The 26,940-nt window shown below is 41.1% G+C and overlaps 1 protein-coding gene across 5 annotated transcripts; it reads right to left on the minus strand.

The window, feature by feature from the left end:
• Positions 1–1,778: 1,778 nt before the first annotated feature.
• gdap1 (ganglioside induced differentiation associated protein 1) lies at positions 1,779–26,800 on the minus strand. 5 transcript variants are annotated; one of them, XM_033019280.1, is made up of 6 exons: positions 26,783–26,800; positions 15,741–15,933; positions 12,897–13,070; positions 8,928–9,022; positions 8,020–8,134; positions 1,779–2,667 (listed from the first exon to the last, which is right to left on the minus strand). In XM_033019280.1, the coding sequence occupies exons 2-6, from the start codon at positions 15,844–15,846 to the stop codon at positions 2,324–2,326; spliced, it is 834 nt and encodes a 277-aa protein (XP_032875171.1). In that variant the 5' UTR covers positions 15,847–15,933; positions 26,783–26,800; the 3' UTR covers positions 1,779–2,323. The 5 variants fall into 5 exon arrangements, with proteins under 5 accessions (XP_032875171.1, XP_032875169.1, XP_032875170.1 ...); XM_033019278.1 differs by lacking the exon at positions 26,783–26,800 and adding an exon at positions 26,568–26,776; XM_033019279.1 differs by lacking the exon at positions 26,783–26,800 and adding an exon at positions 17,091–17,126.
• Between the last annotated feature and the right edge of the window lie 140 nt (positions 26,801–26,940).

The raw sequence follows: 26,940 nt of genomic DNA on the forward strand, positions 1-26,940 counted from the left end.
CCTTCCCACTGCGCTCCCGCATCCGCGCGCCAATAACGACCGCCGCCGCCATGTTCAGGAAATTCAAGGAGCTCTGCGAAGCTTGCGGCACGATCTGAACAGCAGTTTAAAAATGCTAAGTGACAAATTTAAATAAGTAATGTTAAGAAATTCAGATTTTCCGAAGTTTCTGCATGAGCCGAGTTATTATGCAGGAAACAAGAGTTAAAACATTGCTTTGAAAGTTAAGATGGATGAAGTACATGCCAGCAACAGAAATTAAAAGAGCGAAAAGTTTTTTTTTGGAAGGGAGAGTCAGCCCAGGGTGGAGACATGTAGCCCAGGATAGACCCTGTTGCCCAGGATAGAGCCCTGTAGTCTAGGATAGACCCCTGTAGCCAGGGATGGGCCACCTTTAGCCAGACGCAGCAAGTAACCTAGACAGAGCAGCCACTCTCCCAGACGCGAGAAACCTAGATGGAGGAGCCAGTCTCCCAGAAGCAAGAAATGGTCTCCTAGAAGGGGCCAGTCGCCCAGATGACATGCACCGAAACGCAGCGAGAAGCAGGAGCCAGTCTCCTAGACGCAGCGTGAGGCAATGAGACAGAACCCTAGAGTTTCTAGGTGCTGAGGTTAAAGTGGAAAACAGCAGCACTCTTAATTGAAACCCCAAAGATGAAGGGGATATGTAACATTTGTATTTGTCATCAATACTCATCAAACTCCGAGGTCAGAGGGTATAATGGGCTTATTTGTACAAGAGGAGTTTGAGATTTTTATGAAACGAGACACAAGGTTTGGCAAAGCTTAGTATCGCTTGTCTTTTACTTTCGGTCGTGAGATTTAGTGGATTCTACAGAGGGATATGGATTATGTGCAGGGAGATGAAAGTTGGTCTTGGCATCAAAGGCACATGCCACAAGGCTAATTGCTAAGGAGCTGCAATTGTATGTGTCCACTGAAGTTATTTAAATGGAGTTAGACAATGCACATTTTCAATGTATTTGGTTTCCCTTCCCTGAGAATGTACAGTAAAAATCCAATGATATGGAATACTCAGGACTTTGATGTACACGGGATTAACAAAGTAGCAATTGATTCCTGAGCCAGGACATTTGTTGTCAAGGGAGAGATTAGCCAGGTTTTAACCTGTTCTCTAGAAAGATGAGACATGATCTTAATTAAACATACTAAATTCTAACAGGTTTTCACAAAATAGTTTACAGGAATTATGTTTCCCCAGATGAGATATCTAAAAATAGGATAGCAAAGTAAGAGTGCGCCAGTCTCCTTTTCTGTAGAACATGGAGAGTTGACGTTTCAGTTGGGACCCTTCTTCATTCTGAAAAGTCACCTGTTCATGATCTCCAGAGGTGCTGTCTGATTGTTGAGTTATTCTAGCTTTGTGTGTCTTTTTTTGTAAACCCTTATCTGCGGTTCCTTGTTTCTAAGTAGAGCCAACCTTTCATGATAAAAGGAAACATTTCTTCAATTAGAAGATATCAATTTTGTTCAAACATGGGAAAATTGATATCTGAAAGTTTTTGTCTCTCTGTAATAAAAGGGAAGAACAGAGTTGACTTAGGGAGCTGAAAATCTATTATACTAACATTCCCTTTAGTGTTACATCCTGGTGAATGGGTGAACTATCCCACTTTTGTTTACAGGAAATTTTAAATTGTGTAAATGCCCTCAAATCTTTTGATTTTCTCATATTCTAAGAAATAGCTATTGTAGGCTATTACCAAAACAAAAATGTCAAATGTATACTGAACATTTAAAATAATTTTAAACATCGTTTTTTTTTTAATCTTTATTTAAGACAGGAATATCTGAAATTAAAATGGTACACCTAAAATGGTAAAAGACAGACTAAAGAAAAATACATTGTTTCCACTGCTAATCATATTGTGCATAATAGACATTAAACCTACATACTCTGGCCCAGTACAGTGGCTTGATTAAACGATTGATGTGCAAATAACAATTACAATCAAGCAACTACAGACTTTTAATTAACCTTTGAATCCAAGGGATTCAATTCCAGACTTCTGATTTATCCAATAATGTGTAATAATTCATTTGACATTGCAACAGATTAATCTATTCCCCAAATAATCTGGTGCAAAAATGTTTGAATTCTTGAAAGTTTATAATTGCATTACATTGTGCAGATTCCACATTTCACAAACGTACTCTTTAAAAGTAATTAAACTAAATGACAGTAAATACATTACATAAAACATGTAACTTCAATGTTCTTTTTTTTATATCTCAATTTGCTAAGAATCATGATTGCTGTATCACAGCTCAGTAAATGACATTAAATGCATACTGAGAAAACCTATGATAATCTCTTTTTTAGGAACAAGAAAGCTAAATAACCTATTCCTCCCAACAGACTTACTATAAAACTAGCTCCCAGAAAAGAAGGAGCACGTTTTTTAGCAACTCGAAATGCAGTAGGCAGTACTGCTGATATTAAAATGTTGTTCACATTTCCCAAGACCTTTCGAAAAGTCCTTTGTTGCAACACACGTTCATAGTACGATTCTAAATTTGGTCGTTTTCCATTTCCCCAATATTTTCTGGCAAGTCCAAGGAATTTCAGGCGATGTAATGTTACACTGAGTGATACATCTGCAAGTGTAAAAGACTCACTGCAGAGCCATGGCTGATGTCCTTCTTCTGCGCAAGAGAAATAAATCACATCAACAATTCCAGTTAAATATATAGCACGTTTTATACTCAAGACTTTTCTATAATTACAAGACAAGTTATTTTATTACTTAACTAGTGCATATGTTCCTGCCAATAAAAATGCAGCAATAAAGCAAAGATTCCAGACTTCCTACATCAGCTGGGAAATATAGTGCAAATCATTTACCAAATGCCAATGTTGATTTGTTAAAAATATCGACTAACATCTGGTTGGACGCAAGTACTAATGTTATTTTTTTCTCCCCGTCCTCAATGGAGCATGGAGCAAAATAAACAAACTTTCACTCGGTAACGTAATCGCAAGTTCCAGGATAACATGCAGGTCTATCCCTTGTTTCTCAAACTCCCCACAAAAACTAATATTTAATACATTTAAACTTCCAACCCACAGAATAGTTACAGCATTGAAGATAGTCATTTGGTTTGCACAAGCCACAACATTTCAACACAAAAGCAATTCAGTTAGCCACACTGCACCACCCTCCTTGTACAAGCAACCCCTGCATTACAGCCATTTGTGTAATGGAAATTCACCATTCTCAGTCACAAACCGCGAACCAAAAATTTGAGATGGAAAATATAATCCACTTTGTGAACGAAAATAAATAAATAACATTTTGTTTTCAACTCATTTTTTGATGCATGCGCAGATGATACATCTACATATTATGGAAAACCCCATAGTTTTCCAGGAATGTGACCACACTTCTTAAAATGCATGGGTCACCTGTGCAACACTAAATTATTTTTCTTTCATATATCCAGTTCTCTTTGAACACCATGGTCAAATCTGCTCTCCTGCTGCTCAATATTGCATTCCAGACCCAAACTACACCATGTGATTTTTTTGTCATTTTTATTTCATTTTCCAATCATCTTCATTTGTGATCAGTTTGTCATTGTGAACAGTTGCTCTCTATACCCTTTCAAAACCTCCATTTTAATAACTAAACCCCCTTGCCCTTGTAATAGCAGAGATTATGGTCTCACTAATAATAGAGGCTGGACTCATAATTTAAAAGGGACTGAGTCACATCCCACAAAAGGTAATTAGAGAGTATAATTTTAAGTAATTTGCAATAAAAATTTGATGGGCTGAATTCGCCTTTCAAGTCAATCAGGTCAAAGTCGCTTAAAATAGGCAAATATGGCCATGCCACAACCCCATGAAAATGTAAAGTTCCTCACATCAACATACAAGATCTGAGATACAAAATAAATGTTATTGGCTTTGGTTATCCATGCTGGAATGGAAATGTGTTTATATGCTTGCTTGCCACCTACTAACATCTGTTGAACATATCTAGATGTGGACAGTGTACAAGAATGAGAGACTTATGTTCCTCATTGTTCAGGTTCCTACAGATATTCAATCTGAGTCACAGAAAAAATACAAAAGGGAGGCAGGCCCTTCAGTCCACCAGATTAGCATTCATCCATCACCCATTTACTCTAATCCTTTTTTTAAAATTATTTTCCTACATTCTTACATAGAAACATAGAAAATAGGTGCAGGAGTAGGCCATTCGGCCCTTCGAGCCTGCACCGTCATTCAATATGATCATGGCTGATCATCCAACTCAGTATCCTGTACCTGCCTTCTCTCCATACCCCCTGATCCCTCTAGCCACAAGGGCCACATCTAACTCCCTCTTAAATATAGCCAATGAACTGGCCTCAACAACTTTCTGTGGGAGAGAATTCCACAGATTCACCACTCTGTGTGAAAAAAAAAATTCTCATCTCTGTCCTAAAAGACTTCCCCCTTATCATTAAACTGTGACCCCTTGTTCTGGACTTCCCCAACACCGGGAACAATCTTCTTGCATCTAGCCTGTCCAACCCCTTAAGAATTTTGTAAGTTTCTATAAGATCCCCCCTCAATCTTCTAAATTCTAGCGAGTACAAGCCGAGTCTATCCAGTCTTTCTTCATATGAAAGTCCTACCATCCCAGGAATCAGTCTGGTGGACCTTCTCTGTACTCCCTCTATGGCAAGAATGTCTTTCCTCAGAATAGGAGACCAAAACTGTACGCAATACTCAAGGTGTGGTCTCACCAAGGCCCTGTACAACTGCAGTAGAACCTCCCTGCTCCTCTACTCAAATCCTTTTGCTATGAATGCTAACATACCATTCGCTTTCTTCACTGCCTGCTGCACCTGCATGCCTACTTTCAATGACTGGTGTACCATGAGACCCAGGTCTCATTGCATCTCCCCTTTTCCTAATCGGCCACCATTCAGATAATAGTCTACTTTCCTGTTCTTGCCACCAAAGTGGATAACCTCACATTTATCCACATTATACTGCATCTGCCATGCATTTGCCCACTCACCCAACCTATCCAAGTCACCTTGCAGCCTCCTAGCATCCTCCCCACAGCTAACACTGCCCCCCAGCTTCGTATCATCCGCAAACTTGGAGATGTTGCATTCAATTCCCTCATCCAGATCATTAATATATATTGTAAATAGCTGGGGTCCCAGCACTGAGCCTTGCGGTACCCCACTTGGCCTGCCATTCTGAAAAGGACCCGTTTACTCCTACTCTTTGCTTCCTGTCTGCCAGCCAGTTCTCTATCCACATCAATACTGAACCCCCAATACCGTGTGCTTTAAGTTTGCATACTAATCTCTTATGTGGGACCTTGTCGAAAGCCTTCTGAAAGTCCAGATACAACACATCCACTGGTTCTCCCTTATCCACTCCACTAGTTACATTCTCGAAAAATTCTATAAGATTCGTCAGACAAAATTTACCTTTCATAAATCCATGCTGACTTTGTCCAATGATTTCACCACTTTCCAAATGTGTTGCTATCCCTTCTTTAATAGCTGACTCTAGCATTTCCCCCACTACTGATGTTAGACTAACTGGTCTGTAATTCCACGGTTTCTCTCCCCCTCCCTTTTTAAAAAGTGGGGTTACATTAGCTAACCTCCAATCCTCAGGAACTACTCCAGAATCTAAAGAGTTTTGAAAAATTATCACTAATGCATCCACTATTTCTGGGGCTACTTTCTTAAGCATTCTGGGGTGCAGCCTATCTGGCCCTGGGGATCTATCGTCCTTTAATCCATTCAATTTACTTAACACCACTTCCCGACTAACCTGGATTTCACTCAATTCCTCCATCTCATTTGAACCCCGGTCCCCTGCTATTTCCGGCAGATTATTTTCTTGTCAACTCGTCCCAGATTGTACCACTCATATACACACTCAGGGCTATTTAGTGGCCAATTAACCTAGCAATATATACATCTTTGGAATGTGGGATGAAGCAGGAGTACCTCGAAGAACACAGGGAAAATGTGCTAATTCAACACATAGACAGCACCTAAAAGGGCTGTCCCACTTGGGCGACCTAATTGGCGAGTTTAGAAGAGTTTGAAAAAAATGACATGTTGAAGACCTCCTTCGACTATCACCTTGTGTTGACCACCAGGGGCGCCGGGGAGATGGCCAGCCCAGCCGGCAGTCTGTTTGGTTTTTCAACTTTTTGTTATTTTTAGCGTCCGTTTAAAGTTTGTTTTTATGTTCTTCAGTTTGTTTAATGTGGGGGGCGGGGGGAGGGGATCGGGGGAAACTTTTTTTCAAGCTCTTACCTTCCCGGAGATGTGATCATTTTTCGGATCACATTCTCCGGGCTCTGCGGCCTTCCAACGCTGGAGCTGGAGGCCTCCTCGGACTGTCGTGAGCCCCTCTGCGGGCCGTGGACTTACCATCGGAGCGGATCCCTTGCCTGGGATCACTCCCACCGTGAACTTACACACAAGGGCTCAAAGTCTCGGGAGAGGCTAGTCGGGAGCTTCAACGCCGCAGAAGGTTCGTCCAACCCCAACGCGAGGTTCGATCGCCCAGCGCAGGGGAGCTGGCAACCCCCTGATGCAGGAGCTGAACGCCTCGACGCGGAGGGCCCGAACACCACCGGCTACGGGAGTTAAGACCGTCTCGTCAACGGGGGACTCAAGGCCCCCGACCAAGGAAGAACAAAGGAAGAGACTTGAACTTTATTTCGCCTTCCATCACAATGAGGAATGTGTAGGAGTCACTGTGGTGGATGTTCATGTTAAATATGTTTTTGAATCTGTTGCTTTTAATTGTATGACTGACCTGGCCAGTGAAATTCCTCGTATGTTGCAAAACATACTTGGCGAATAAAATCTGATTCTATGTTGAAGATGACCTCCTTCGACTATGTTAAAGACCAGCTTCGAATAGCTACGACTAACTTCAGGAAAATTGGACACCGAATACTGGAGAATTAAGACGACCTCCTTCGACTATGATGAAGGCTATCTATGACTACCATCGATTACCTTCGACTATCCTCGATTACCTACGACTAACATGCTCACCTATCTAGACCTACTACGACTAAACCTACGAGTAAAAAAAGTATTGATTTTTTCCATGCGACCTTTTTTTACTCGCGGGCATTTTTCAACACATTGAAAAATACGCCATGACCTAGCAGAGGCCTCGGGTACGCGGGGACCACTCTCAAGCATGAAGGAGAGTTACAAAGACCTCCTACGACCTCGTGCCAACTATGCTGCGAGTATGAGTCGAGGGCAAACTCGCCAGAACTCGTGGATTAGGTCGCCCAAGTGGGACAGCCCCTTAAGATTAGGATTGAATCAGGGTCGCTGTACTGAGACAGTCACTCTACTAATTGGCCCACTGTACAGCCCATAAAGGTCTCAAGAAAGGTTCTGTATTACCAGACCCCAGTGAAATGAAAGGAAATTTTTAAATATCCAATACAAAATGACAATTTATTTCTAAAAAATATGAAGCTGTAAGGTTTTTTTATTAAAAAAGCACCGAAAATAACTTTCACAATTCAATCTCATTGAACAGAAACCTTAATTAAATCTTAGACTTAAAGGCCACAAAAAAAGTCAATGTATACAGCACCACTGGACAACATTAAGCAGGTTCAGCAAGCCAATGAATGATCTAATGAGATGCTAGAACAAAAGCTCCACAAATTGAAGATATGGAAGTCAAAATCTCAGCTGACGATAAAGATTTTAATTGCATATACCATTAAATGAGGCTTGAATCTTTACATAGTCAGATACCTACAATACAATTTTGATTTCCCCCGCAATGTTAAATAAATGCTTTCCACCAAGTGGAAAAACCTAAAGAAAATATGCCTTAATTTAAGAGAAATAGAAAAATACACCCAATTCCCTGCATTTGGCTTTGAGGGATATAACAATTTGATTATTTGCGAGTTTGTCTTCTGGCAATGAGGAAAGGAAAGCAGAACAGTGTGCAAGTGTAAAAGTAATTTATTTTAAACTGACCTGGCGTCTCCTCGACCCTTCTCTGCAATTCTGTCTCCACCTGGTCCAGAACATTTTCCAACTCACATAATATTTTTTTCAGGTAGTTTAGATTATCATGATCCCGTATTTTAGACTGATGAAATAAAAATGTATTAAAACAGAGTCAATTTAAATTACATATAGGAGAAAAAAATTACTCTCTTTTTAACATCATATAGAGAATAGATTCTGGCAAAGAAATCAAATTAAATGAAAATCAGCAGTATTGCTTATGATGCAGCAGCAAATAATGTGGCATTTTCAGTGAGCATGGTATCTGCTCCTCAGCCTTCTGCAATTTGACCTTTCCTATTTCCCAGAGAAAGGATGCTAGCAGGTGAATGCACACCAAATATTAAATAACTGACAGAACAGATTAAATATATTAAGAATATTTGAATTAAGAGCAGAAGTCATTGTCATTGACCTACACCATTTTCTGAACACTCAGGCAATAGATGTTTAACAAAACCAAGGAGTTTGATACCAAAAAAAATGAGGTCCCAAATAACTCTAAATTACAAAACATTAGCATTATCACACAAATATTTCATAGGAAAAATAGAGTAAAGTGATTTTGAAAAGCTGATTTCCACACTACAGAATAACAAGCAAGAATATGCAATGTAATTTGGTAAACTGTAGCAAGGCGAGATGAATCACCCAAACCTGGATTAGTTCATGGTTTTACTCAGGTCCACAATTCAACATTTACATATTTTGGTAATTGTTTTCCATTGTTCATATATTTTAAAGTGAAGCTGAAGCCAAGACTATTTGGGATATAACTAGTTTTATCATAAACAGACAATTAAAAAAATATTTAAGGCAATGTGCATAATTAAAAAATGTCCAAGATTCATTAACTGCGTTATAAAAACTTTTACCTTGATTTGTTTTTGTTTTGTTAAATATGCTTCACTCAGTTCTGGGTGTTCCTGAGCAAGCTTCTTTAATTCAGATTCTGTGTTTGCAATTTGGCCTGTAAACAAACAACACTGTCCTTTAGATTTCATAAAGATGGATAGGTAATCTCCATTCCACTCACACAATGGCTGAACAGTTGTACAAGGTCTTGGTGAGACCACACCTGGAGTATTGCGTACAGTTTTGGTCTCCTAATCTGAGGAAAGACATTCTTGCCATAGAGGGAGTACAGAGAATGTTCAGCAGACTGATTCCTGGGATGTCAGGACTTTCATATGAAGAAAGACTGGATAGACTCGGCTTGTACTCGCTAGAATTTAGAAGATTGAGGGGGGATCTTATAGAAACTTACAAAATTGTTAAGGGGTTGGACAGGCTAGATGCAGGAAGATTGTTCCCGATGTTGGGGAAGTCCAGAACAAGGGGTCACAGTTTAAGGATAAGGGGGAAATCTTTTAGGACCGAGACGAGGAAAACATTTTTCACACTCTCTGTGGTGAATCTCCGGAATTCTCTGCCACAGAAGGTAGTTGAGGCCAGTTCATTGGCTATATTTAAGAGGGAGTTAGATGTGGCCCTTGTGGTTAAAGGGATCAGGGGGTATGCAGAGAAGGCAGGTACAGGATACAGAGTTGGATGATCAGCCATGATCATATTGAATGGCGGTGCAGGCTCGAAGGGCTGAATGGCCTACTCCTGCACCTATTTTCTATGTTTCTATAAGCTTGAGTATCTTCACCTGACCTTTCACTTAACCAAATTACATTTTCAGAACTGAAACATTTTCAGATAGGCTGAGGGTAGTGACAAGACAAGCAGTGTGGAGATGACCAAGTAGCTCCCCTGTCAGTCAAGCTTAGGAATAATACAACTGCAAGTTACTTAAATGTTATCTAATAATCTTTCATTTGTTGTATATTTTCAGGAAATATCACCATGCTTCTGCAATTTGTTTCTTCTGCTCTTAGTAAACACTTTCGATGCTGCACAACAGACTCTGTGCCAAGTCATACACCCTACCCCACTCTCAACTCATTGTATTGAAAGCCTGCGTCAGCCAATAGAATAGCAGAATCATCACCTGAAACAATTCACACCCACATTTTGCTTCCCAACATGTTCTATTATCATCATCATCCTTTTGTCTGCTATCGACCAATTTGTCATCTAATCTGGTTTATTTTACCCCATCTCACAAATCTTCACTTTGCTCGACACCACTACTCGTTTAGCACCCTAAAATATTGTTATTCCCCGAGATGCCACCAGACTAGAGTATTTTCAACATTCTCTTTTTTATTTAAAAATCCCATTGGTAAAGTGAAAATTTCTACAATGTGCTCCATGTTCTCTTCCAAATGAGATGGCATATAATAGATTAGTAATAAGACTTCACCTACAAGGCATGGATAACAACTTGTATTTTTATAGCATCGTAAACATACGAATTAAGCTGGAGAACTGTCATAAAGTGGAACACCAAGCACAAACTACACATTTTTTATAAAGGAACAGAGCTAGAGAGATTTAGAGGGGGAATGCTACATGGGTCTAACAATTGAAACCATGGCCAACAATCATGAGATATAGAAATCACGCACATACAATTGCTCATAGGTGAAGGACACAGAGATCTCAGGGATGTAGTCGGAAGATATTAAAAAAAAAAGAACAAAGACAGGGAGCTACATGAAAGCAAGGATGATAATTTTAAACTGTAGGCATTGTAGGACCATGAGCCAATGTAATCAATAACTGAAAGCGATGGATTAATAGACTTGGAATAAACCAGGAAATGTGAAGTAGAGCTTTGAATTAGCTGAAGCATGTGGAAAGTGGAGAAAGAAAAACAGCCATGAGATGATTGAATCATGACACAACAAAGGACATGGATGCGAGTTTAGGCAGTCAATGGCCTAAAGCGGCAATAGGAATATGATAGCAGGGAGTTTAGAGAGCGAACATCAAATGACATTCGCAATTGAAACCAACGATGTAACAATCATATCAGCTCTATTCAGGTGCAAATAGTTGAAGCAACAAGTGTTCTAAGTGATCTTATAAAACATGCAGCATCCCTGGAGAACATGGATAGGTGACTTTTTGGGTCCGGAGCCATCTTCAAACCCTGCCCAAGACCATAAGAAATTGCAGATAATCGTGAATGTAGCCGAGACCCACCTACAATCTAGCCTCCCCCTATCGATTCTATCTACAGTTCACACTGCCTCATGAAAGCAGTTAACATAATCAAGGATCATCTAAACCCCAGTTATTCCCTCCTTTCCAGTCAGGCAGAAGATGCAAAAGTTTGAAACTACGTACCATCAGATACAGGAACAGTCTCTTTCTTACCAGACTACTTTAAAGTCCTCTCATAAGCTAAGGGTATAGTACCTATCTTACAACCAACCTCATTGTAATCCTTGCATTTTTTTAAATCTGCACTTTTTCTGTAACTGTAACGTATAACACTGCAACACTATTCTGCACTCTGAGATTTTTTTTCTGCAAACAAAGTTTTTCAATGTATATCAATGCACATGACAATAATAAATAAAATGCCAAAGCAAATAAATAGTCAACTATTAAAATTGTATACAAACATGGAAATGTAGGTATGAATAATAAACTATCTAGTACATTCAAAATAAACTTTAGCTGTAACATTGAATTCAGACTTCAGTTTCACCATGCTGCCCTCTACTGGCGATCTATGGTGGACACTAGCTGTTTAAGTAATATATTTTACATGGTTTTATTTTGAAAATAATATAGGTACCAAACTGACTATTTATCACAAGTGACATCCAAAGAGATTATACACAATGAGCAGGATAACATACGACTAAATCTGAGTAATCAGAGTACTCCATCTGGGTCTACTTTAGGTTGACAAAAATGCTGGAGAAACTCAGCGGGTGAAGCAGCATCTATGAAGCGAAGGAACAGGTGACGTTTGGAGTCGAGACCATTCTTCAGACTTTAGTTTGCTTTTCTCCTCAACCAATGCAACAACATTGTTTGCAACTAATATTAAGTGCATAAAATTACTTGATCTAATGTTGTAGGGTGGCGCATAAGTGGCAGCCTCAACAACAGCCTGTCTCGTCCCTTTCTTCTCTTGTTGTTTTTAGTCTGTTTTATTTGTATGTTTTAGTGTATCTTTAGTTTTTGTATAATGTGGGGGATGGGGGTTTGGGGGAAACTTTTTTTTATCTTTCTTCGACGGAGACTCGGAGGGATTGCCGTGAGTGCAGTGATATCGGTGTTTGCAGGGACATCGTGCCATGAGAACATCCTGGAGTCTGGTACGAGTGTGGACGGCTTTCTGACTGTTCGGGTGGACAGAGACTGCAGAGAGTGTGACAGCGGTCGGTACAACTCTGGTCACATCACGGTGAAGGAACGTGTGTGTGGCCCAGACATTAAACTGATGACTGAGGGTCTCTGCTTATGCTATGTGCCCTAGGGATTCTCACACGCCACTGGTGGCTGTTCATGTTTAATCTTCATGCAGTTTTGTATCTTGTTGTTTTTTTGGTATGACTGTATGGTAAATCAAATTTCACTGTACCTCGCTGCACATGACAATAAAGGACCATTAAACTATTAAAATGCTTAGCTCCAATTTACATCAAAAGTGCAGCCACATGTTAAAATGTACAACTTTCCTAAGCAAGCTTCTGTGATACAAAAATAATTATCACTCCTTGTTTAAAATATCTTTACCTTCAAGTTATTTTAGATTAGGGCAATGCAATAAATTATATAGTTCTGTTTGGATTTTAAACACGTGAACTAATGCAAATGGTGATCAACATCTGGATTTCAACTACAAACATTGTCAAACTTAAATATGTAAACTGTCCTCCATTTAGGTTTAAAAGAAAATCTGGTAAGCAACTATGTTGGTAAATTCTACTTACTGCGAATTCGAGTGGTTGCATATGCAGGAATCATGGAATCCAGAGTTAACTCTGGGTGAAGAATACAGCCATGCGTGTAGGCATCCATTGGGAGAGAATCTAATAATTCTCTGTAATGTTGTACTCTTGGAAAGTACAAACTTCCTTCTTCTGGCATCAATTTGGGGATGTTTGCTGAAGGTACAAACATACAAAGTCGATCCACTCTTATTAAAGAAAGCAATGAGATATGGAAAGTGGAATAAATTTACAGTTAACTTCTTTCAAAAGGCTTGGCCTTTCTCTACGAAAGAGATTGCTGGCAAGAATTACATAACACTTAAACACAGAACATTCAACAAGAGCATAACTTAGGTTTTTGATTTTTTCTGAATTAAAAAGAATTGAAGACAATAAATGCACCTGGAATTTCACTCTCTGCTAATTAGTTCATTGCGTCTTTTTAATTTTGAGATCTAATATCCTAATGTGTCTACAAATATAAATTTATTTGACATGGAGAATGCATATAATTCTAAATAACATTGAATCTGAATCACATATTATGCTAAAACAGAACAAGCATTAAAAATTACCTCAGGAACTGGAGTCTGCTAGGTGTACACACTCTACAATTGTTGAAATTATATCTATGATTTGATGCAACAAAGGAATAACTGTAAAGGAAAATAAAAATATGCACATTTGTTCAAAAAAAATCAAACGATTCAAAAATTCTTAACTTGAAATGAAAATATGAAATGTAAAATAGTCAAATCTTAACTTAAAAATACAAGTTGCGAGCATGTAAAAGTATGTATATGAAAGGCACATGTTCTTTTTTCAAAGTGAAAGAGTTAGCAATCAAGGTGCCAGAAATTTGTCTGGATCAACATAAACCAGTCATAAGAATATCATCTCTTTCTTAAAAAGGGATCCGAATAGTTTTATAATTTAATGACTTAATACAGTAAAAAAATATTTAAATGCACTTTGCTGTACAAAGTAATTGCATAGAAAGACACAGATGTCCCAATCCAATGCCATTTTGTAGAAGCACAAACACTTATGGCACCAGAAGCCTGCATTCCACTTATCTAGTCCACATCAACCAAAACTGAGCAATTTATTCCCACTTCCCAGTCTTGTAAATAATGACTCAAGTGCTCACTGATATCTTCTTGATGCAATAATTTCTGCTTCTATCATTCTCTCAGAATTCTAGGTCATAAAGTCATACGGCATGGAAACAGGCCCTTCAGCCCAACTTGCCCACACCAACCTACGTCCTATCTACACTAGTCCCACCTGCCTGCGTTTGGTCCATATCCCTCCAAACCTGCTCTATCCATGCATCTGACTAATTGTTTCTTAAATGTTGCAATAGTCCCTGCCTCAACTACATCCTTTGGTAACTCGTTCCATCCACCCACCACCCTTTGTGTGAAAAAGGTACCCTTCAGATTCTTATTAAATCTTTCCCTCTTCACCTTAAATATATCTCCTCCGTTTCTCGATTCCCCTGCACTGGGCAAAAGATTCTGTGCGTCTACCTACCCAATCTATTCCTCTCATGATTTTAATGTTCAATTCAAACAATTTTCAATGTTTGTTTATTCTTTCCATTAGCTAATTTAAATGTATATCTGCTAGTTATCACCTGTGGACACAAGGAATAAAAGTTGGTGTTAGAATTGGCCCCTGATACCTGCCCCACTATTCCATAAGGTGACGGCTATTTCTTTTTAACTACACCAATCATCACATCTCCATTATTCCATGAATATTCAAAAATATATTGTTCTCAGAGGGTACTGTCCTTTTGAATACTTCACAACATTCATTACATTGAATAAAGAAATCACTGTAAGTCCTAAATGAATAATCTCCTTATTTTGAAAATGTAAAAAAAGTCCTACACCCACCAGCCAGGAAAGCATTATTCCTGCATTACCCCGACACACTCCGTGGGAAATCACCGCTCATTCTGCTAAATTCTCTAGAATATAGGCCTAATCTGCTCAATCTCTCATCATAGGCACTCCCCCTGGGCAAGGAAATAGGTACTTATAGCTTGATGAGATATTTCTAAACTCTCTTTTTTTTTTTCCAACATTGAAAGATGAGATATGGTCCCTAATGAAAATGCATGCAAATAAATGCCTTCAATTTAACATGGATGTCAAACTTCCGTTTGGGAACAATGAGAGGAGAATGTGATTTTGTTTTTACAGCAGAGGGTGCTGTACTTCACTTATGCTTGTGAACCAGGATTACTAACACTTTCACGAGGAAGCTCTGGAATCAGACCAAATCAAATCATCAAATTAGGTCAAAAAACATTTAATGTTCTGGCATTAATACCAGGATGTAATATTTAATTTTAAAAGTGTTGAACTGTAGTTGGTGATGTCAATTATAAACTTAGTTGTCATCGTATCTAGATTTTCATTTTCCCTGATTCACATAAAACACAGGGTTCCTACAAACACTCAGCTTCTTAAGACGTTGCATACTTGAGCTGATCGTCATTCTATAAACAACGATTTCCTTCTAAAACCTGGTAGAATTCCATAAATGACCTGATGCTACACGAGCAGGAAATAAAAATACACTTAATGCCAGATACTTGGGTTGGGCTCCAAATCCAATTAGTACAGCCTACTGAAATTTTCAGTTTGAACTCATGGAAAATGAGCAAAATTATTAATTAATGAAAAATACATCTTCAGGAAGGAGTACAAGAAATAAAATTATGCTTTCTTAATAAATTTCGAGTTTCAATTTAATTAAGCCTCCAAATCACATGTCCACATATGCATGTACCCACAGGCACACACCCACAAGTATTTTCTTGAATATTACCATCTTCAAATTTGTTCTCCATGTAATCAATGATCTGAGTGGATTCACAGATAATGTTGTCTCCGTGTATTAATACAGGTACCTCTCCTGCTGGGTTCAAACGCATAAACCAAGGTTCGTTGTGCTCACTTAATGGTAGGTTGACATCATACTCCTCGCATTTTAGCCCTTTTTCAGCAATAACCAAACGAACCTGAAAACAGTAAATAACCATCATCACTACCACTACCACAGATCATGGTACCTAGCAAAAGCATTGAATTGTCCATTGCTCCATAAATGTGCTTGATCTCAGCTTTTATTAATTGTATTTATCATAGCCTGAGTGCTAAAGTGTACTAGTTTACTATTTAAAAACATACTTTAGCAAAAAAAAATTCAAAAAGATCAAGAAACCCAATGTCATACTACATGTCCTCAAATTCTTTCCTCCAAGTAATTTGGCTTTATGACCAATAGTACACTACACATTTCCCCAATATTGTGCAAATCTTGATTCAACTGAATTCTTGTAGAAACAAGGATCTGCAGATGCTGGTTTCCAAAAAAAAAACCCACTAGGTACTGGGGTAACTTAGCAGCTCAGGCAGAATCTCTGGAGAACATGGATAGGTGAAGTTTCAGGTAGAGTCCCTTCTGATCCTGTCTGAAGAGACCCGACCCGAAGCGTCACCCATCCATTCTTTCCAGAAATGCTGCCTGACCCACTGAATTACTCCAGCACTTTGTCTTCAACTGCCTTGTCTTGCCTTAACTAGCCTTTTCTAATACTCGTATTTTGCATTCCTAACTCCATTTGCAATGTTTCAATCACCAGAAGTCCATGGATTGCATTTCTAACCACAAGAAAAGGGACATTGTATTATACCACTAAAACCAAGCTTGTTGAAATCGGCTATCAATTCAAATGCATTCCCCACTCATTCCTCCAAGGCAGAATATCATCCTGCCCAGTTTATTTTCTTAAATTTCATTCATTTCACTTGCAAGACCAACATTTACCACCACCCATTTTCCTTGGGGATGAGGATCACAAAAACACAGCAATCCATGTGAAGATACACCCAGGGTTGCATGTGGCAACATTCCCAGAACTTGACTCAATAATAATTATAACACATCAATCTTTCATAACTAGAGCCAGGATTATGCCATAAATGCCATGTGCCTTTTTTGACGATTTCACCAGGATGCCTTTTTCACAATCGAGTGCCTAAATCAGCCTTTTTTTGACTTTTTGCAAAAAAGTTATGTTATTTTCTCTTGTTGTACCGTTATTACAATGACGTTTTCCATATTAACACGTTAATATTAATGTTATTATTAACGTGTTAACATAATATAACTTACAAGAAAACTTCCACCACCGGGGCAAAACTGGGGGGGCCACCATCGGTCGTTCATTCATTCGTGCTGGTTCGGTTTTCTCCAAGATCTATTTAAGAAAGAAATCCAGATGCTGGAAAAATCGAAGGTAGACAAAAAATGCTGGAGAAACTCAGCGGGTGAGGCAGCATCTAGGGAGAGAAGGAATAGGCGACGTTTCGGGTCGAGACCCTTCTTCAGACTGATGTGGGAGGAGGGGGGCGGGGGGCAGGAAAAAAAGGAAGAGGCGGTGACATTAGGACTAGAAGGAGAGCTGGGAAGGGGGAGGAGGGAGAAGGCAAAGGCTATCTAAAATTAGAGAAATCAATGTTGATACTGCTGGGGTGTAGACTACCCAAGTGAAATACCCAAGCTTGTCTCCTCACTACATTTACTGCTGGCTCCAGTCGCAAATCTGAGTTTTCCAGTGATCTGTGCAAAGCATTCATTAATGCTGGAATTTCACTGTGGAAATTGGAAAACAAATATCTCAGAGGTTTTTTTAAAGAAATGGACAGAGGAACATATACCAAGCGAATCATCTTTACGGAAAAATTATGTTGACAGCAACTTCAACATTGCTGCAGGTCAACCATCAAAGGAGTATTTGTTTACATCGGAAGTATTGGATAAGTCAAACAGCTCAACTATTGCTCAGTTGTTTACATCTTCACTTGCTGTACTTTGGCGAGAAGGTACAAAACACGAGAATATTCTTCTGTTGTTGACTTAAAAAGTTTTATTCCCCAAAATGTTGCATTAGCTTAGCTCAAGGACTTCATAGAATTGCCAAGCACATACGTAGCTTGTTTCCAAATGTCGATCGCCTAGTTTCCAATGTCAAGAATATGCTCAGAGTACCGTCACGTGTGCAGTTGTTCAAGGAAATGGCACCTGAGATTCCGCTACCTCCTCAGCCTGTTTTGACTAGGTGGAGTACATGGCTCTCTGCTGTACTATACTATACTGCAAATTTTGAAAAGATAAAATAAATCGTCAACTGTTTTGAAGAATAATCTGCTGCAGTCTGGATCATCAGTGAAATCATGCAGAAAAAGTCCCTCCACCGCATTCTTGTGTTTATTGCTTCCAATTTTGCAAACTTCCCATAAGCTATCACTTCCCTTGAGAAATGTGGCAAAACATTAGTGAATATCTTGCAGGTTTTCAACAAAGTAACTAACGATATTCGTAAAGTTCCTGGTGATGTAGGTAAAGGCATACACGTAAAATGTGAGAGTGATTTTAACTAACAAAGATCTTTACGAAATCCAAAACATAGCTAAAGTTCACAAAGGTAGTTGTAATACACAAGATATCAACATGAATATAGAGTCGGTAGCTTGTTTCGAGTATGCACCAGCGACCTCAGCTTGGGTAGAAAGAAGTTTTTCACAACTGAAGCATACTCTGTCTGACAGATGGCATAGTTTGAAAAAAATGCTAGTAATTATGTGCAATCCGGAAACTTTGGTCATTTAATGTTATTTTTAGTTAGTTAAAGTGTTTTTGTTTCTGGAGTTCCAGACTTTTTTATGTGGGGGGGTGGGTGGGGGGGGGGGTGAAGGGGGAAACTACCTTTCAGGGTCCCTACCTGGTCGGAGAGGCAGCTTTTCTCCGGGCTGCAGTTTCGACCCATCCTCGCGGCCTACCAGCGGGCCTGGAGCGGCGTTTCCTGTCGGGGACCGCCCAGAACCACGGCTTCGGCGGCGGCACAGCGCTGGAGCGCTATCGTGGAGCGGACGATGCCTTGTCCGGGTCGCCGCGCTGGAGCTCCGGTGAGCTGAGACCGCCGGGAACAACATCGCGGAGCTGCGGGACTGTGGAGCGGCCGGCTGCGCTGAACTGTACATCGGGAGCCTGGGATCTCGCGACGAGATCGCCAGTAGTGGAGCTCCAACCGGCGCGGCCTTGTTGGCTTTGGAAGCCGCGGCCTCCAGTACGGAAGCGGCCGTTCCAGGTGTCCCAAGCCGCTGTGAGGATTCTCCCGACGCCGGAGCACCATCACCCGGCGAGAACGGCCAGGAACATCGGGCCTCCGTAGAGGCAACTGTGGAGGCCTCAATTGGCTCGACTATGGGTGAACTGGGGTTGGGGACTGGACTTTGTGCCTTCCCTCATGGTGGGAGCCATTGTGGGGGGATGTTCTTTATGTTTAAATCTCTTATTAATGTTATGTCTGTATTCTTTCTTTAAGTGCTGCATTGGCAAGAAGCATTTCACTACACCTAGGTGTATGTGACCAATAAATAACCTTTTTTTTTTAAATGAATTATACCTTTATATTATTATTTTTAACCATATTTTGTTGGTGGAAAAGGCCTTTTTATGCCTTTTTTTGTCATAAATGCCTTTTTCATGCGTTTTTTGTAATTTTATTATGCCTTTTTGCCTGCCTATTTCAGAGTTTTTTAGTGCCTAAACATCCTAGCTCTATTCATAACAAAGTGCAATTTGGAAGGAATTTTGGTAGATTGCAGTGATTAAATCTTCCTGTTGGCCATATTCTTTGAGTCAATGGAGGTCACAAACATTTTAGGGCAGTTACTAAAAAAAAACCGACAAGCTAAAGCACATTTTATAAAGGTGTACACTGTAGCTCTGGTGCACTCACAAGAGAAAAAGTACGAGTGAATGATTCAGATGGTGGACGGAGTGTCAATCAAACGTATTACTTTTCTTGGATGGTGTCCAGCATCAGTTTGTTGTCATTGCTCCACTCATCCAGAAAAGTGGAAAGTATTACATCACACACCTGACCGGTCTATTGCAACGAGTAGGTCGTCCAGTTTATGTACTTGTCAGTACATTCTTACACTTTGCCAATGATAACATACTAACTGGAGCAAGAAATTACTTACTCGTTCTGGGACAGGTCACACAATGTGCAAAATTTAGTTTATCAGAACACTTGACAACAGTTATATCTAGTTCTGAAAGTCTTCAGGATATTGTTGGATTGCAAATGTTGCCCTAAATTTCAATTATTTCTACAAAACTTTATCGATCAATGTTTGACTCTCAAGAATTGATAAAGCAAGCGTTTTATATCAGATGTTCACAACAGAATAGCAGATTTCATTCTCTGCAGATCAATGAGGGATATGTCAAACCATTAGGTTACCGACTACAGTAAAACATTCCTGCATTTAGTTGCTTGATCTATCAAAAACTGCCCAATATGGCACCGTAATAGTGTCACACAAATCAAAGGAATAATTCCTCTGTCTTCTCCCGTGTCCAAAGATTTTAAGGGTAACCTCAAACTGCACGGAAGTCACTGAAAGTATTGTTAGAAGAGAATTAAAAACAAGGCTTACTGACCCCAAGGGAAGAAAAAATGTTTTTACAATTTGTTTCATTTGACTAGGTGAGGTGTTACATTTTGGGAGCACTAACATGGGCAGAACCTACACAGTGAACACTCTGGTGAGTGTTGTAGACCAGAGGGATCTAAGAGTACAGGTAAATGGTTCATTGAAAGTCACATCACAGGTAAACAGGGTGGTCAAAAAAACTTTTGTCACATTGGCTTTTATCAGTCAGAGCATTGAATATAGAAATTGGGAGGTTAAATTGCAGTTGTACAAGACATTGGTGAGGCCACATTTAGAGTATTGTGTTTAGTTTTGGGAACCATGTTATAGGAAAGATTTAGTCAAGCTGGAATGGGTGCAGAGAAGATTGACAAGGATGTTGCCAGGACTCGAGGACTTGAGCTGTTGGTTGAGCAGGCTAGGACTCTAATCCTTGGCGCCCAGAAGGATGAAGGGTGATCTTATAGAGGTGTACAAAATCATGAGAGGAATAGGTCGGGTAGTCATACAGAATCTCTTGCCCAGAGTAGGGGAATCAAGAACCAGAGGACAGAGGTTTAAGGTGAGAGGGGATAGATATAATAGGAACCGGAGGTGTAACGTTTTCCCCACAAAGAGTGGTGAGTGTATGGAATGAGCTGCCGGAGGAGGCAGTTGAGACAGGTACTATTGCAATGTTTAAGAAACATTTAGATATGTGCATGGATAGGACAGGTTTAGAGGGATATGGGCCAAACGCAGGTAGGTGGGACTAAAGTAGATTTGACGTGTTGGCTGGTGTAGGCTAGTTGGGCCGAAGGGCCTGGTTTCCACACTGTAAGACTAGGACTAATTTGCCAAACTCCATCATGTTGAATAATTTAACTGCATAAGCCAAACAGCAAAGCTACCACTTATTTTGATTTTAAATGCTCTAGATCTCAGTCAGCCAAGTCAGTATATTGTTGGAAAGATTTTCAATATCTCTGTACAATATACATAGCTAGAAATACAAAATCTTTACAATGTCCAAAAGAAAATGGGAATAGGAGGCACATTTTAAGTGGATTCACACAGATTCACTGGGCCTGTACTTGCTGGAGTTTAGAAGAATGAGGGGGGACCTCATTGAAACGGACTGAATAATGAAAGGCCTGGATGGAGTGCATGTGGAGAGGGTGTTTCCACTAGTGGGAGAGTCTAGGACCAGAGGTCACAGACGCAGGATTGAAGGATGTTCCTTTAGAAACATAGAAACATATAAAAAAGAAAATAGGTGCAGGAGTAGGCCATTCGGCCCTTCGAGCCTGCACCGCCATTCAATATGATCATGGCTGATTATCCAACTCAGTATCCTGTACCTGCCTTCTCGCCATACCCCCTGATCCCTTTAGCCACAAGGGCCACATCCAACTCCCTCTTAAATATAGCCAATGAACTGGCCTCAACTACCTTCTGTGGCAGAGAATTCCACAGATTCACCACTCTGTGTGAAAAATGTTTTTCTCATCTCAGTCCTAAAATATTTCCCCCTTATCCTTAAACTGTGACCCCTTGTTCTGGACTTCCCCAACATCGGGAACAATCTTCCTGCATCTAGCCTGTCCAACCCCTTAACAATTTTGTAAGTTTCTATAAGATCCCCCCTCAATCTTCTAAATTCTAGCGAGTACAAGCCGAGTCTATCTAGTCTTTCTTCATATGAAAGTCCTGACATCCCAGGAATCAGTCTGGTGAACCTTCTCTGTACTCCCTCTATGGCAAGAATGTCTTTCCTCAGATTAGGAGACCAAAACTGTAGGCAATACTCCAGGTGTGGTCTCACCAAGACCCTGTACAACTGCAGTAGAACCTCCCTGCTCCTATACTCATATCCTTTTGCTATGAATGCTAACATACCATTCGCTTTCTTCACTGCCTGCTGCACCTGCATGCCTACTTTCAATGACTGGTGTACCCTGACACCCAGGTCTCGTTGCATCTCCCCTTTTCCTAATCGGCCACCTTTCAGATAAGTCTACTTTCCTGTTTTTGCCACCAAAGTGGAGATAACCTCACATTTATCCACATTATATTGCATCTGCCATGCATTTGCCCACTCACCCAGCCTATCCAAGTTACCTTGCAGCCTCCTAGCATCCTCCTCACAGCTAACACTGCCCCCCAGCTTCGTGTCATCTGCAAACTTGGAGATGTTGCATTCAATTCCCTCGTCCAAATCATTAATATATATTGTAAATAGCTGGGGTCCCAGCACTGAGCCTTGCGGTACCCCACTAGTCACTGCCTGCCATTGTGAAAAGGACCCGTTTACTCCTACTCTTTGCTTCCTGTCTGCCAGCCAGTTCTCTATCCACATCAATACTGAACCCCCAATACCGTGTGCTTTAAGTTTGTTTATGTGGGACCTTGTCGAAAGCCTTCTGAGAGTCCAGATATAACACATCCACTGGTTCTCCCTTATCCACTCTACTAGTTACATCCTCGAAAAATTCTGTAAGATTCGTCAGACATGATTTACCTTTCGTAAATCCATGCTGACTTTGTCCAATGATTTCACCACTTTCCAAATGTGTTGCTATCCCATCTTTAATAACTGACTCAGTTTCCCCACTACCGATGTTAGACTAACTGGTCTGTAATTTCCCGTTTTCTCTCTCCCTCCCTTTTTAAAAAGTGGGGTACATTAGCTACCCTCCAATCCTCAGGAACTACTCCAGAATCTAAAGAATTTTGAAAAATTATCACTAATGCATCCACTATTTCTGGGGCTACTTCCTTAAGTACGCTGGGATGGAGCCTATCTGGCCCTGGGGATTTATCGGCCTTTAATCCATTCAATTTACCTAACACCACTTCCCGGCTAACCTGGATTTCACTCAGCTCCTCCATCTCATTTGACCCCCGGTCCCCTGCTATTTCCGGCAGATTATTTATGTCTTCCTTAGTGAAGACAGAACCAAAGTAGTTATTCAATTGGTCTGCCATATCCTTGTGCCCCATGATCAATTCACCTGTTTTGGACTGCAAGGGACCTACATTTGTTTTAACTCATCTTTTTCTCTTCACATATCTATAAAAACTTTTGCAGTCAGTTTTTATGTTCCCTGCCAGTTTTCTTTCATAATCTATTTTTCCTTTCCTAATTAAGCCCCTTGTCGTCCTCTGCTGTATTTCTCCCAGTCCTCTGGTAGGCTGCTTTTTCTGGCTAATTTGTATGCTTCATCTTTTGTTTTGATACTATCCCTGATTTCCCTTGTTATCCACGGATGCACTACCTTCCCTGATTTATTCTTTTGCCAAACTGGGATGAACAATTGTTGTAGTTCATCCATGCAGCCTTTAAATGCCTTCCATTACATATCCACCGTCAACCCTTGAAGAATCAATTGCCAGTCTATCTTGGCCAATTCACGTCTCATACCCTCAAAGTTACCTTTCTTTAAGTTCAGAACCCTTGTTTCTGAATTAATTATGTCACTCTCCATCCTAATGAAGAACTCAACCATATTATGGTCACTCTTGCCCAAGGGGCCACGCACAACAAGACTGCTGCTCTCTCGTTGGTTCCTCTATGTTGGTTTAGAAAACTATCCCGCATACATTCCAAGAAATCCTCTTCCTCAGCACCCCTGCCAATTTGATTCACCCAATCTATATGTATATTGAAGTCACCCATTATAACTGTTTTACCTTTGTTGCACGCATTTCTAATTTCCTGTTTGATGCCATCCCCAACTCCACTACTACTGTTAGGTGGCCTGTACACAACTCCCACTAGCGTTTTCTGCCTTAGTGTTTCGCAGCTCTACCCATATCGATTCCACATCCTCCAAGCTAATGTCCGTCCTTTCTAATGCGTTAATCTCCTCTCTAACCAGCAACACTACCCCACCTACTTTTCCTTCCTGTCTATCCCCCTGAGTATTGAATATCCCTGGATGTTCAGCTCCCAGCCTTGGTCACCCTGGAGCCATGCCTCCGTGATCCCAACTATATCATAGTCATTAATAGCTATCTGCACATTCAACTCATCCACCTTATTACGAATGCTCCTTGCATTGAGACACAACGCCTTCAGGCTTGTTTTTACAACACCCTTACCCCTTATACAATTATGTTGAAAAGTGGCCCTTTTTGATTTTTGCCCTGGATTTGTCTGCCTGCCACATTTCACCTTGCTACCTATTGCTTCTACCCTCATTTTCCACCCGTCTCTCCGCTCACACATTTAAGAAACCCTTTCCCTTTAACACCATCCTTGACTATCCCATTTGACACCCCACCCCCCCCCCCTTATTCAGTTTAAAACCACCCGTGTAGCAGTGGCAAACCTGCCTGCCAGAATGCTGGTCCCCCACCTGTTACGATGCAATCCGTCCCTTTTGTACAGTTCCCCCTTACTCCAAAACAGATCCCAGTGATCTAAGAATCTAAATCCCTGCCCCGTGCACCAGTTCCTCAGCCACACATTCAGGTCCCGTATCTCCCTGTTCCTGCTCTCGCCAGCACGAGGAACTGGAAGCAAACCGGAGATAAGTAGGAAGGAGATGAGGAGGAATTTCTTTGGTCGGTGGTAAATCTGTGGGATTCCTTGCCACAGTCAGCAGTGGAGGCTAAGTCAGTGGATATGTTTAAGGCAGAGAGAGATAGATTGTTGATCAGTATGGGTGCCAGGGGTTATGGGGAGAAGGCGGGTTAGGAGAGGGAAATGGATCAGCCATGATTGAATGGGGGAGTAGACTTGATGGGCCAAATGGCCTAATTCTGCTCCTATCACATTACTTATTATGGCCTTATAAGTGTATCTACCACCACTTTAAATACTTCATCTGATATTCATACAGCACGGAAACCGGCCCTTCTGCCCAATTTGTCCATGCCGACCAAGATGCCCCATCAAAGATAGAGTGCTAGCCTCCACAACTCTCTGGTACAGAATTCCAGGGATTTACCACCCTCTACATGCTTCAGCTTTGGTGACTGGTGCTTTATCTTGAAACTATGTACCCCATTTAAGATTCTCCCACTAACAAAAATATTTTGACATCTAGTCTGTTGCATCCCCTTAGTCCCTTGTGCTGCAATAAGGGCACCCTGCATACTAAATTCTAAAGAATACAGACTTAACCTGCTTAGCCCCTGGCCTCTAGATCATACAATCCTCTCTTTTCAAAAATTAGCCTGGCAAATCTCCTTAGGACTATCTGTGATGCTATATATTTTTTTTAAATAAGGAGATCAAACCAGTAATTGACTCATTAGAATTCCTTCCACAGAAATTCACCCATTACACAACAAGATTGTGCACAAGGGAAAAGATAATCAGGCAAGATTAATTAGCAAAGATTTACAAGGATGTTTCAAGACTCAGGGGCTTGACCTTTTGGGAAAGGTTGGATTTGATAGGACTTTATTCATCAGTGCACATGGGGTTGAGGGGTGATTTTATAGCTGTATAAAATATGAGGGAAATAGACAAAGTGAATGCACAGAATCTTTTTCCCAGGGTAAGGGGAATTAGAACAAGAGAACATAGATTTAAGGTGAGAAGGGACAGATTCAATAAGAACTTAAGAGGAGCTCACCGTCTCCATCACAGGAGACAGACTATTGGCCGATATGTCTACTTTTAAGAGGATACTTTTTCTGCAAAGGGCATTGGCTATATGAGGAGGTAGTTGAGGCAAGTACAATAACAACATTTAAGAGACATATCGATATGGACAGGTACATAGATAGACAGAAATGGGCCATACGAGGGAAAATAAGACGAACTTAGCTGGGCCAACTAAATTGGCCCAAAGGCCACGTTTCAGTGTTGTTTGTCCAATCTGGCGTGGAAACTGCAGGTAAAATCGCGATGAGCATCAACCCAAAACCATCCATCTCAACCCTCCCCTCCGAGCCCAGCAGCCCCGGCAGGGCGTTTCCTCCCTTCCCTCTGGCCCCGGCAGGGCGTTTCCTCCCTTCCCTCTGGCCCCGGCAGGACGCTCCCTCCCTCCCTCTGGCTCCGGCAGGACGCTCCCTCCCTCCCTCTGGCCCCGCAGGGCGCTCCCTCCCTCTGGCCCCACCCTGCCCGCTCCCTCCCTCCCTCTGGCCCCACCCTGCCCGCTCCCTCCCTCCCTCTGGCCCCACCCTGCCCGCTCCTTCCTCGCCGACTCACTTTCTGCGAGCAGAAAGACTGCGACCAGTGGTACAGGACCAGTTTGATACGAGTATTGTCGCATATCGCGGCGACCTGCTGCTGATCCCGCTCGCCAGCCTCCCGGCCTTCTTCACCGGCGTGGCGCCGCTGCCGATCCGCCATCGCAGCCCCTCACTCACTCACTCACTCACCCCCAAAGATCTTATAACGGAGCGATCTTTGCTCACCCCCACCCACAGCTTTGCGCCTGCGCCGAGCCACGGTGCATTCTGGAAACATCGGTCCATTGCGTCACCCCGACTGGCGAGGTCGCCCGAAACTACAACTCCCACAATGCATCGCGGGAGATTTATCCTCCGCTTCCGGCTGGGATCTTTAAACAAAGAGGTAG

The sequence above is a fragment of the Amblyraja radiata genome, chromosome 4 (assembly GCF_010909765.2).
Source record: "Amblyraja radiata isolate CabotCenter1 chromosome 4, sAmbRad1.1.pri, whole genome shotgun sequence".
NCBI classification, from domain to species: Eukaryota; Metazoa; Chordata; class Chondrichthyes; order Rajiformes; family Rajidae; genus Amblyraja; species Amblyraja radiata.